Here is a 12,907-nt window from a genome sequence, read left to right as displayed (position 1 = left end):
GTGCTCATGCCGGCTGCTCATCACCCAGACTTCGCTTCCACGACGGCAGACTCTTCCGGGCATCAATGTGATAACATAAACAACAAGCTTAAGGGATGAAGTTGGGCTTGAACAATCATTTCGGCCCTCGTCCGCTCAGAATCCAAGACCAAGACACACCCCCACGCCCAACGGCGCGCCGTTTGAATTGAACATCCAACGGCGCCCCATATCAACGGACAACGGGCGCACGGACAAGCAGCCTGCCTTTCCATTTCGGTGATGGTCCCTCCCCGACTGCGTCCAAAAATGGTACAGATCAACGGTGGCCCATGAACCGGGCCCTTGTCGGCGGGACGCTCCCGGACGCTGGACGGATGGTCACCATTCTCCACCGGGGAAGAGAGAGAGAGTCCAGGGCCGGTAGGGTAGGGTCCTGGGTCGTGTCCAACACCCCGCAGTCTCGATACTCAGGTCGGCGGCCATCCCACCCTGAATCCATCCATCCATCGGCGTAACCAGCCCAACCAACCCGTACGGAGGACGCGGCCAAAAGTATTCGTACATCCCCACTTTTAATCACAGTGCGGCTAACTAGAAGCTAGCTAAACTTTAGCACTAGCCCCTAGTACCTCTAATAACCCCTTTACTTTACTTTAACGTATATAGTTAATTTTACTATTATTAAAATTATAAAAAAATACTAAATTTTTACTATACTACTAAAAGTACTTTATATAATATAAATATTATATTTCTAAAACTATATTTAATCTCTTTTACTTTCTTTTATTTAAATTCTTATTTTTCTATATTAAAATTATTATATTATTAATTTCTAATTATTCTACTTCTTTAGTAGTATATATAGTATATCTATTAACTTTATAATTTAAGTTAAGATTATTAAGCTTATTAACTATTTTTTACTATAGATTATTATTATTTATTACTATAATATTTAGCTAAGCTAAAAAAGTATTAATTTTAGTATATAGTATTACTTCTTTTTTTATTATTAATATTAATAAAGCTACTTTTTTTTTATATTTATTACCCCCTTTTAGTTAGATTATTTATTAGATATTTTATTAGATTTACTTTATAAAGTATTATAACTTCTTAAATAAGAAGTTTTTTTAGTTTTTCTTCTATATTTAGGTTAATCTCTAGTAGTTATTAATATTAATAAACTTTTACTATTATTTTAGATATACTTAAAGAGGTTTAATTACTAAGAGATCTAGTAAATTAGCTAACTAGCTTATAAGAGTTATACCTAACTTTACTTATAGCTCTTAATTTTAGTATAAAGTATAAAAGCTAATATTATTTTCTTATACTATTATATCTAAGTAAGTATATTATTATTACTTAATAAAAAATATAAAAAGTAGCTTTAGAATTAAATATTAATATTAATATTAATTAATATTACTTTTTTTAAGCTTTATTTTATAATACTAATTTTAGCTATATATTTCTATTACTTAAGCTTTAAAAGCTTCCTTTTTAAGCTAGCTACTCTTATAACCTCTATAGCTTCTTATTTTACTTAATCTACTACTTTATAGTATTAATTATATTTACTTATCTATTATATATATTACTCTTACTTATTTTTTATTTCCTATTACTATATATAGTAAAGTTTAACTTTATACTAATAAAAATATCCCTAAAATATAAACTTTTACTAACCTTTTTATTTATATTTAATAATATAGTAGTAAAAAGTTTTATAAAGTTTCTATTAAACCTTTTACTTATTATAGATTACTTTTAATATTATAGAGGTTTTATTACTCTATATAACCCTTTTTTAATCCTTAATTATCTAAGAACTATACTATAGTATTTATTATAGTTATACTTTTTTTTATTAGTTATTTAGCTTAAGTTTAGTTATTAATTTAATATTATAGAAGTACTTATTTTTAAAGTATTAATATATAATTTACTAACTAATTAAGAAGTTATTTTAAATAAATATATAGTAGATTATATTAGTAATTTACTATATTAAATACTACTTAGTTATTAAATTTTTTATTAGAATGTTTAAAATTAAAACTTTAAACTTATTAATAATAACTAATAAGTATCTATATTAATAGCTATTCTTAATATATATATTAAATATAATATTTCTTAGCTACTATCCTTAATCTATAGCTTTTTTATATATTAAAGTAAATATATTTTAAAATATCTTAAAATCTCTATAAATCTTAATAACTATTAACTTATTTAACCCTTATAAAACTAAAATTAAAGTTTTTATTATAATATCTTATTCTTTTAATTTTATTAATATTAAATATATATAATAGTATTAATAATATTTAGTTTAAAATAAAGATACCCCCCTTTTTAAAACTAACCTCTAAATAGGATATTAGTATTAATATAATAGTATAAGCTAATTTTTACTTAAAGTATCCTTATTTTAATATACTAATATTACTTCTAAAATAGGTAAAAGATTATCTATAGTTTCTATAGCTATAACCCCACCGATAATCGCACGGCGATATAGGCCCCCTAATGTACGAATACTTTTGGCTGCGTCCTCCGTATGTGTGTCCCTGTCCCATTGCGAAGGCGTCCTGATCGAACGTTGTGTGGACACCAGGCCAAGACGCGCAGGCCCAAGGTGCTATCGAGGAACGAGTCAAGATGCTCGTATGCCCTCCCTCCCCTCGCAACCTTTGATAGCTTGTTGCGCGAACTTGTTTGTTTCCTTTGACCTCTCGCCGACCCTGAACGTTCGCACGCACAGCTCTCTCCGTTTCCCTTGCTCTCTTTTGACATCCTCCCACCCCAAACTCTAATCCTCTTCCCCTGACATCGCCAACCGGCTTTACAGACGCCCGAGCACGCTTTCCGGACGAAGGCACATTTGACGAAATGGCGAGCGCACAGGTTCCCGAAAGCAATGTCGACGTGTAAGTTGTCATTTTTTCCCTCCCGCAGACTGGAAACAGCAAGCACGTTTCATGAGAGCCCGTTTACTGATCTTATTGCCATCACCACAGGCTCATCATTGGCGCCGGCCCTGCGGGGTAAGTCTAGTCTCACACAGTCGCGCTTGGTGGCGGCCATGCTTTCTTTTCGACGGTGGCGACGGGGAAGCTAACGATGAGGCGCCGGATAGGTTGATGGCTGCCGCGTGGATGGCGCATTGCGGCGTCAAGGCTCGCATCGTCGACAAGAGAAACACCAAGATCTTCTGCGGCCAGGCCGACGGCCTGCAATGTCGCAGTCTGGAGATCTTTGACTCGCTCGGCTTCGCGGACCGCGCGTGGAAGGAGGCCAACCACATGATTGAGGTATGAGATCTTCATGGTAATGTGTGATGGTGTGTTTTGCTAACTTATTCACACAGATCTGCATGTGGGTGCGTAGTCATCTCATCACTCTTGGTAACTGTTGAGGCAATATGCTCATTTCCATGATAGAACCCCGGCAACGATGGCATCATCCGCCGCAGCGACAGAATCCCCGACACCATCGTCGGCCTCTCCCGCTTCCAGCAGATCGTCCTCCACCAGGGCCGCATCGAGCGCTTCTTCCTCGAGAACATCAAGAAGCACTCCAAGGGCGCCATCGAGGTCGAGCGCGGCGTGCTCCCCGAGTCCCTCACGATCGATGAGTCCAAGGTCGACGACGACGCCGCCTACCCCGTGACCGTCAAGCTTCGCCAGCTCAACGAGGAGGAGTCCACGCCGCCCCAGGCCGCCAACGCGAGCAAGGTCGCCGACGGCCTCTTCCGCAGCAACCTCGTCCAGAACGATGACGAGGACGACCTCATCCGCAAGAGCAAGGCCCGCGCCGGCGACAGCGAGATCGTGCACGCCAAGTACGTCATCGGCTGCGACGGCGCGCGCAGCTGGACGCGCAGGCAGCTGGGCTTCGAACTCGACGGCGAGGCGACCGATTTCATCTGGGGTGTCATGGACATCATCCCCATCACCGACTTCCGTGAGTGACGCTTGTCCTGGTGTGACGTGGGTCTTACATGAGCGCTAATGTGGGATGGTAGCTGATATCCGCATGCGATGCGCCATTCACTCTGCGGATAACGGCAGTTTGATGGTTATTCCCAGAGAGAACAAACTGGTCCGCCTGTACATTCAGTTGAAGGAGATCAGCACCGACGTCTCAGGAAGAGCCGACCGCTCCAAGATCACCCCTGAAATCATCTTTGGGGCTGCTCAGAAGATTCTGAGCCCGTACAAGATTGAGTATGAGTACTGCGACTGGTGGACTGCTTACCAGGTATGCTTCCTTCGATAATTGAGGCGTTAGTTTCAATTTCAACTAATACCTTTCTCTAGATTGGCCAGCGTGTCGGCACCACCTTCGACGCGCACGGCCGCGTCTTCCTCGCCGGTGATGCCGTCCACACTCACTCCCCCAAGGCTGGCCAGGGCATGAACGTCTCCATGCAGGACACTTACAACCTCGGCTGGAAGGTTGCCCTGGCTGCCAAGGGCATCGCCAAGCGCAGTATTCTCAGCACGTACCAGAGCGAGCGTCGCCGTGTTGCCCAGGACCTGATCGAGTTCGACCACCGCTTCTCCCGTCTCTTCTCCGGCCGCCCCGCCAAGGACGTCATGGACGCCGAGGGCGTCAGCATGGAGGTCTTCAAGGACGCTTTCCTCAAGGGCAACATGTTTGCCTCAGGTCTTTCGGTCAACTACGGCCCAAGCAACCTTGTGATCAAGGCCGGTGATGCGCTGGAGCAGGGTGACGGCAGCAAGGCGGTCGAGGCCACCGCCGTCGCTGTGACCACCGAGGAATTTGAGAAGAAGCAGGCCCTCGCCAGCGGCTTGCCCGTCGGTATGCGGTTCAACAGCTTCAAGGTCCTCAACCAGGCATGCGCGCGCCCGTGGCACTTCCAGGAGCGCCTTAAGGCGGACGGCCGCTTCCGCGTCGTCCTTTTCGCCGGCAACATCCTCGACGCCGCGCAGAAGGCCCGCGTCGACAAGTTTGCCGCGGCGCTGGACGCTCCCGAGAACTTCCTGCGCAAGGCGACGCCCGCCGGCGCCCCCATCGACAGCGTCATCGAGGTCCTCACCATCCACTCCGCGAAGCGCACCGAGACGGAGCTGCTCCGCGACTTCCCTGACATCCTGCACCCTCTGGATCCCCACTTCGGCTGGGACTACAACAAGGTCTACGTGGATGACGAGAGCTACCACGAGGGCTTCGGCGATGCGTACAAGAACTACGGCGTCGACAAGCAGAGGGGCTGCGTTGTCGCTGTCCGCCCTGACCAGTACGTTGCGTGGGTTGGTGAGCTGGAGGACTTTGACCAGTTGCAGAAGTACTTTGAGGGATGCTTGGTTCTTGGACAGGGTGCTACCAACGGTGTCAATGGTCACGCCAATGGCACAAACGGCACTGAGCTGCCGGTCCGATGATAGGCTGAGCTAGGCCGCAACGCTGCACGAATTCATGTAATTATTTTGGTATTGAGAATAGAAACGACAAATCTAGATCATGAGTCGAACCACGAGCTCAACACGCCTGGAAACAAGTTGCACTGACCAGTGAAATAGGTCTCGCAGTTGCTCCTGCCCAGTTCGGGCCCGGTGAGCCCGGTCTCCCGCCGATCTCGGGCCTGTGGGTCCCGGAACACCGTCCGAGGCGCCGGAGTAGCCCGGATGACTAAACTCGGATGTCTGCGGATAACCGTTTTCCGCATCCGCAGAGGAGCTCCGCCGCGAGGTAGCCACTCCACGTATCTCGCTGCATCAGTCACCGAACACGAAATCTTCAAGCACACGCGAAGTGAGGAGAATTATCCGAATTATGGGGCAAGTCTACGTCACACGACATAACGCTGCGTCTAAAACTCCGGTCGCGGCTCATGCTGCACCATTCTCATGCGGTCCAACCACTGACGACGGACCCCAGCGCCAGACTGCCGGCCTTTTCTCCGGCGCTCTGCAGCCTGATGCGGATCAGGTTGAGCGCCTCCGCGCCTAGGAACAGCGGCAGCTTCAGACGTTGCGCCTCGTCGACGGCTTCCTGCAGCTCCTGCGCTACTGTCTGCAGCGCGGCTTGGCCCTCTGAAGCAGCCCAGCCCTGGCCTGCGCTGCTGTTCTTGAACGCGTCTAGGATGTGTCTGCCTTCGCTGGAGAGCATCTTGCTTCCGCCGGCTGCGTTGGTGCACAGCTCAAAGACCTGCTCCAGGTCCAAGCCGACGAAATGCGCAAATGCGAGGGCCTCGGCTGCTGCGCAAAGGTGGATTCCACGGAGGAGGTTGACGACGAGCTTCAGCTTGGCCTCTTCCGTCTTCACAGTCGGCTTGACGGGCCCGATCTTCCCCTTGCCCTCAATATACAAGCGCAGCAACGCAGCATCGTCGTCCGGGCCCCATCCTCTTCCCAGCGCCGTGAAATAAGCTTGCTCTGCAGTGCTCGTCATCGGTGTCGGGAATCCAGCTCGCCGGGCTTCTGAGGTGATGATGCTCGTGTCCTTAAGGATGATCGTGACGGCGCTTGCGATGGGCTTGAAGTCGGGGTCGAGGATCCGCGGCAGTCGGTTCTCGTGCATCCAGCTCCATCCTTCCGACTTGACGATATGCTCACCGGTGCTGGGGAGGTCGAGGCCCAGGTGGCTCGCGAAGCCCATCGCCTCGCTTGCAGAGAGAATCTGATTGGCGGCGAGGACCTGGTGGCACATCTTCATGTTGCTTCCTGCCCCGATCCCGCCCTTAACGATGTACAGCTTCTCGGGGTCCGACATGGCCTGGAGGAGATGTAGGCCTCTGCTGATGGACTCTTCTGAGCCGCCTGCCATTATCGAGAGCGTGCCCGCCGCTGCCCTAGCAGCGCCTCCTGATACAGGACTGTCGACGAGGAAGATGTCGCCGCGACCCTTCTCGACCAGCTCCTTCTCCAGACCTTGCACATATCCGCAGGGCACTGTTGAGCATAGTAGAAGGACGGCTTCTTGTGGGAGGGCCTTCACCAACGCGGCATCGCCTTCGAAGATGATGCTCTGTGCTTGCTCTGCTGTTGCAACCATGCAAACGCAGAACTGCTTCCCTGCAACGGCTTCAGCTGGACTGGTCGCCGTGAGACCTCCTGCCTGCTTGAACTTCTCCAGCGTCGGCGCCCACACGTCGAAACCTGTGACCGGGTATCCCTCGCGGATGAGGTTGTTGGCCATTCCGAAGCCCATGGCTCCCAGGCCAATGAAGGCCGTTGAGGGCTTTGTGGATCCCATCGCGAAGTGTGATTTCAGAATATCCGGTGCTCAAACAATGTCTCTGGAGTTGTCTTAGAGATGGAAGAAGGGATCAGACTTGGGTGAGATCAACGACGCAACTTCGTCATGCATGAAAATGAAACAGCCGAAGCGAGAGAAAGAAAGAATCTCATGATGACAAGGCGAAATCGGACAAGACCCTCTCTTTGGTTCGGTAAACAATCCGTCCCTCGGGGTAATATGTCATTCTGCCGAACCGATTGGAGCTCCGAATCCCATCCGTCCCTGCGGCCCCGCGCGGAAAATCGGTTCATTTCCGCCTAAATTCAAGATCCCCCGCAATCCGGCATTACCCCTCGGGACGAAGTCCGCGATTTTGGAATGTCCTCAAATGACCTCATGTTTACTACTCAAATGAGTGTTGTTGAAAGCTCGCTTCGAAGTTAGAGATAGTTTAACTACACAGTCAATTTCCTCGCTATCTGCATTGCACTCTCATAACGACTCACAAACTCATCTTCAGTCTACAGACCATTAACATACCCACAATGCCGCGCCCACCCCTCTCCCAGAACCGCACGATGCGAATCGTCAACGCCGCCCATGACGGCGGCTACGCGATCGCCGGCTTCTGCTGCTACAACCTCGAGGCCGTCGTCGCCTCCGTCAGAGCCGCCGAGGCAACATCATCCCCGGCCGTGGTCCAGCTCTTCCCCTGGGCAATGCAATACGCCGGCAGCGCCCTCGTCCGCGCCGCCGCAGAGCTGTGCCACAGCGCCTCTGTGCCGGTATCGCTGCACCTCGACCACTGCCAAACCCCGGAGCTCGTCCGCCAGGCCGCGGACATCCCCGACGGCTTCGACAGCATCATGGTCGACATGAGCCACTACGAGAAGGAGGAGAACCTCGCGCTGACGCGCGAGCTGGTGGACTACTGCCACGCGCGGGGTATCGCGACGGAGGCGGAGCCCGGGCGGATTGAGGGCGGCGAGGACGGCGTGGCGGAGACGGTGGATCTAGAAGGCGTGCTGACGACGCCGGAGCAGGCGGAGGAGTTTGTGGCGACGGGCATTGAGATGCTTGCGCCTGCGTTTGGGAATGTGCATGGCGAGTATGGGCCTAGAGGGATCAAGTTGGAGTTTGATCGGCTTGAGAATGTTAACAAGGGCGTTGGAGACCGCGTACGGCTGATTCTGCATGGCTGTGACCCCTTTGACGAGGACCTTTTCAACCGTTGCATCGAGAGGGGAGTGGTGAAGATCAACATCAACAAGGGCATCAACAACCACTATGCGCCGGCGCAAGAAAAAGCTCGCGGCCGCCCAATTACTGCTACTATCGAGGCCGGCACAAAGGATATGCAGGCGGCATGTGAGAAGTACATGCACTGGTTCCGTTCTGCAGGCAAGGCCAAGGCGGCATGAGCAGCGGTGGGTGATAGCATCATATAGACAATCAAGATTTTACTCTATATTTTTACATTAGGCGATTTCTCTGGAAACAATCATTTCCTGGTTAGCTCTGCATTGAATGCTGGAAATACGACTTCCTCTCTTTCAAGATACTAGATAGTAGTTGTGCCCTATTCAAGTCGGGCGAGCCACGAGACAGTCTGCTTTTTGAACTTGCCTCCTGACTCTCATAAACCCCAAGCAATATCACTTCCAAGGTTCAATTGTGAGTAATTGATAAAGTTTGCAACCAATCAAACTATTAAGCCGAGAGCCATCTTTCTAAGCGCACTGGCAGCGAACCATCTTTAAAATAATGTTGGCACTAAAGATAGAAAAGTTGCATTCAGCCATGACCAGGGTGGCGGCGTTTTTGTCCACCAACCAGCACACGTCTCAACTACTCCCTTTCTCATAAGCCTTGTATCCTTGGTATGTGTTTGAAGGCATCCCGCATCCCCACAGTACGCAAGGCTTAGATCGGGCATCCCACGAAGGTTTCCGTCAGCTCGTATGATTCTTCTTTGGCCAATCAGGCGCTAATCTCCGTCTGAACGCTGGCGGGAACATTGCTCTGACTTCCGGAGCTACCCACCAGATGAACCCTGAACTGGTTGAGCAGTTGAAAAATTGAAAGCAACTGTTGATCTTGAGTCCACACAGCGTTTGAATTTGAGTCCATGAGGAATTTTCGCTGGGTCGGAGAAACCCGTCTGCAAATTAGCTTGACACGCTTGTCACTTGTGCAACGGAGAAGTCCAGACGATATAGAAAGATTTAAACTCAAAGTTGGTATACGATGCATTCAATGCTAATTGCTCTTTTGGTATCTTGAGATGCTTCAATGTTCCAAATATCGACCAGCTGTCAGCTGTCCCTTTCCCCGTCTCTTGATTGACGCGCAACCACTCATCCCCTATTGGCTTTCTCCAACTGTATCTAGCAAGGGTAGCCAGCAGAGGTGCCGGCCTTGTCGCTGGCGGTGGTCGCAGGGCAGCCGGCAATGCAGTGCTTGCAGTTCTGGCCGCCGTTGCCCCAGGCCTCCTCGGCGCCAGTGCAGGCGCCTTTGCAGCGGCCGGAAACGAAGGAGTTGAACTGGCAGTCGAAGCAGGTATCGGCTCTCTTGACCAGAGCGTCGCCCTCGGCAGAAGGAGCGGCGATGACGCCGGCCGCGAGGAAGGTGATGGCGGTGAAGATGGCGGAGGCCTTCATGTTGACTGTCGGTGCTGGAAAGTTGAGGGAGAGGGTTGATTGCTGGAAGCAGTGCTTGTTAGTGATTGTGTCGAAGAAGCAGGCACTTCCATGCCAAGAACTGCCTCGGGAGGACTTACAATATGGTAGAGTTTGTTTTCGGGCTGAAAGTCCAAACGTTTAGATGGCACAAAAGCTTGAGTTGCTAGAGTTGCGGAAGAGCCGGATCAACTAGACTTATATAGTCGACTCCTGGCCAACAGTTCATAATGCTTCACTTAAGGCTGTAAACGCGTATTGGTCTCCTTCGAAAAATTCGGGCGGGCTGATCGTGCGACACGGCGAGTCAGATCTAGCGCGTGTCGAAGTTGATGGTTCCCCAGTCTGTGAACTCTATTTTCGAAACTTGCCTATTGAGATCTGCAAAGCTGCCAATTATGGCATTAAGTGTGGGTAACGCTCGTACTATAATCACCAAGTATATTAAGTCATTAAGTCATGCGATCCAAGCTGCTGGGTTCTGTCCTCGGAATCTGTGGGCTTTGTTCTTCGATTGACTGCGCCTGGCTGGCTCTTGATGTCAGCGGTTGCCCGGGTCTTGAATGCGATGCGGGCCGGGACCGGATCTACGGCACTTTTGAAATTTCCGAATCCGGGTGCGAATGGCTGTGGATTAATGATCCTATTACTTTCATTCAGTTCGCAGTCGATCCATCACAGTTGTCAGCGCTGCGTATGCGTTATCGCAGCCATGGCTGACCCGAATCACCGTTAAGTCCGGCTTCAGAGGAATAAATGTTTGTGCATATTATGTTGCTATAAATCGCGGTACAACTCCTCATTGCCCTACTCACTGAAGTCTTCTTGGGAATTGACACTTAGACTCGCAACGCTTGCGGCGCGGGTGGTGGACCCGACTTGTGGCTCACTTTTCAATATTACTATTCACGATCACTAACTCAACCCGAATTGAAAACACGAGATGTGTAGTCCTGCCCTGGACATAAGATAGCGGCTTCCCATGAATGCTGTGTGACTATGAAGTGCCTCTCTCTTCCCTTTGGAAGAAAGGGATGAGGCTTTTCTCCTATCTCCACATCAACTTTTTGGTGAGATCTAAGCAATAGGGTTGAAATGTCGGAAGCGATTGAGGGGATCGTATTTCGCCTTCAGCAGACGAAGCTTCTCCAGCCTCCAGCCTTCATGGCCATATAACTCCTCAATCGGCTCTAGCCCATTAGCGTAGTTGAGATACACATTGGTAGGCCGCTCGGACTGGCCGTTCACCCAGTGCTCTTTGATTTCGTCCACCCACTTTTGTCCCGCTTCTTGCGCAGCAGGATTACCAGGAGGGACGAAGACCATAGGGAGCATCAGGTGATGGTCGTCGCGGAAGGGATAAGCGGAATCGTCGGGGTTTTTGGTCTGCACAGCTGCGGTGGAATACCCTTCGTGAACTATAGTGGTCCTCGCAGCAAGTTCTGAACCAGCGGCAAGCCGCTCTTTGAAGCCGTTAAATATGAGGCGCTCAGAGGTCAGATTATAAACTTGCAACCCTACTGCAGCGATGGCTCTTGTAGTGCCCTTTTGGCAGAAGAAGGATTCCTCATTCATTTGTTGCGCCGCAGAAATGGAAGGGTAGGGACCGTCGTCTGACTCGTCATAAGCAGACTCGATCGCGTTGAATGGCGCTAGGTGTTGTTCCGCTTCTTCCGCAGACCCACGGTAGGCGAAAGTCCAGAAGATGACGGGCTCTTCGATCGTTATCGTTCTATTGACCAGAAAGATTCCAAAGTTGGCCGTCATGTTGACAGGGGTAGACCCATTGTTGTGGAAGAGGTTCAGGGCCTCGAAAACCTCCTCGAGTTTGTCATCCCGCCAGACGTAGTTGTGGTAGTGCCACGTGTCGGGGCCTCGAGGGAATATGTTCAGCTCAAAGCTGGTAACGATGCCGAAGCCGTGTCCTGCGCCCTTCAATGCCCAGAATAGATCGCTATGGCTTGTTTCGCTGACCTTCACGGACTCACCACTAGCCAGGACAACATTGAGTTGGATGAAGTTGTCGATTATCAAGCCGTAGAGGCCCTCATGCCGTCCATGGCCCCCTCCGAGACCGGGGCCCATCATACCAACGCAGTCGCAGGCTCCTGTAGTGGCAACATACCCGCGATCCCACAAGTACCTGGTGACGTTACCACCGTAAACACCGCCTCCAAACCAGGCGGATGCGCCGTCTGGCTGGATATCAATACTGTGCAAGTTCTCCAGACTGATTTGAATGCCCTCGAAGGTGTTGAGCGATTGACTCCAGCCGTGACCGCGGTTCACAGCCAAGAAGTCGATGCTGTTCTCATTGCAATACTTGACCTAGTAAATCTTTTAGTACTAGCCTCTGGATAGTGGGAGTCGATGCCCGAAGGTGTATAACATACGATGATGGATACATCAGACTCTTCTCCAGGCGCGATAACAACTTGAATTTGTGGCGCTGCAATCGGGTTCCACCTGGCAGTCGCGTTGACATACGAAGCATCGTCGGGTCCAAAGATGGTGGAGGTTTTGGACACGCGGCATCCCAGTTCTCGTCGAACCTGCTCGACATCCAACTGGCTCCGCGTGACAGGCGCTTTAGTGAAGTAATTGGGTATGCTATAGGCGAGAGCGAAATTTTGGAGTAACCCGAGGGCCAACAGGAAGCACAACAGTTCGTTCATGTTGAAAAGTCTGACAGGTTTGACTCGGGGCATTGGGGTAGTGTGGGAAACACCTCAATTGTTTTTCGCGGATGTTTGTCGAATGAGAACAAATCGGGACTGCCTTGGTTATAAGTCGTACAGAAAATGCCCAAGGCTACACTGAGTCTAGCACGCTAGGGAATACGGCCTTGGCCACTCACCGAGTCTGAGACAAGAACGTCCAGTTTCCTATTTCAGCAAGTCGGCCAAGAGATTCCAAGAGTTTTCTTGTGAGACGGCAGCAGGCAAATGGTCTTTCCTTTCTTTTTTTCCCGTAACCTTCTGCCCAATGAAGTTTCTATCTTGATGCCTATACTTATAATTTCG

At 49.5% G+C, this 12,907-nt stretch overlaps 5 protein-coding genes across 5 annotated transcripts; 2 read left to right on the top strand and 3 right to left on the bottom strand.

Annotated features, from left to right (window-relative positions):
• Positions 1-2,889: 2,889 nt before the first annotated feature.
• PHHY-5 (Phenol hydroxylase) lies at positions 2,890-5,408 on the top strand (the record flags this gene model as incomplete). Its single annotated transcript, XM_036639840.1, has 7 exons — positions 2,890-2,927; positions 3,018-3,044; positions 3,137-3,311; positions 3,368-3,379; positions 3,441-3,963; positions 4,025-4,260; positions 4,320-5,408. 7 exons carry the CDS (start codon positions 2,890-2,892, stop codon positions 5,406-5,408), a joined length of 2,100 nt encoding a protein of 699 aa, XP_036494189.1.
• Positions 5,409-5,871: 463 nt separating this feature from the next.
• On the bottom strand, positions 5,872-7,221 carry ltnD-1 (L-threonate dehydrogenase; the record flags this gene model as incomplete). The annotated part of the gene is made up of 1 exon (XM_036639839.1): positions 5,872-7,221. The coding sequence occupies one exon, from the start codon at positions 7,219-7,221 to the stop codon at positions 5,872-5,874; it is 1,350 nt and encodes a 449-aa protein (XP_036494190.1).
• Positions 7,222-7,751: 530 nt separating this feature from the next.
• Positions 7,752-8,627, top strand: CGCS363_v007989 (putative fructose-bisphosphate aldolase; the record flags this gene model as incomplete). Its single annotated transcript, XM_036639838.1, has 1 exon — positions 7,752-8,627. One exon carries the CDS (start codon positions 7,752-7,754, stop codon positions 8,625-8,627), a length of 876 nt encoding a protein of 291 aa, XP_036494867.1.
• A 966-nt stretch (positions 8,628-9,593) lies between these two features.
• Positions 9,594-10,113, bottom strand: CGCS363_v007988 (uncharacterized protein; the record flags this gene model as incomplete). The annotated part of the gene is made up of 3 exons (XM_036639837.1): positions 9,594-9,908; positions 9,986-10,050; positions 10,107-10,113. The coding sequence occupies 3 exons, from the start codon at positions 10,111-10,113 to the stop codon at positions 9,594-9,596; spliced, it is 387 nt and encodes a 128-aa protein (XP_036494866.1).
• Positions 10,114-10,961: 848 nt separating this feature from the next.
• On the bottom strand, positions 10,962-12,559 carry chyH-4 (FAD-linked oxidoreductase chyH; the record flags this gene model as incomplete). Its single annotated transcript, XM_036639836.1, has 2 exons — positions 10,962-12,212; positions 12,278-12,559. The coding sequence occupies 2 exons, from the start codon at positions 12,557-12,559 to the stop codon at positions 10,962-10,964; spliced, it is 1,533 nt and encodes a 510-aa protein (XP_036494508.1).
• Between the last annotated feature and the right edge of the window lie 348 nt (positions 12,560-12,907).

This window comes from Colletotrichum siamense, assembly GCF_013390195.1.
Source record: "Colletotrichum siamense strain Cg363 chromosome Unknown KSG_Cg363_contig05, whole genome shotgun sequence".
Classification (NCBI taxonomy): Eukaryota; Fungi; Ascomycota; class Sordariomycetes; order Glomerellales; family Glomerellaceae; genus Colletotrichum; species Colletotrichum siamense.
This window is presented reverse-complemented; position numbering and strand designations above follow the sequence as displayed.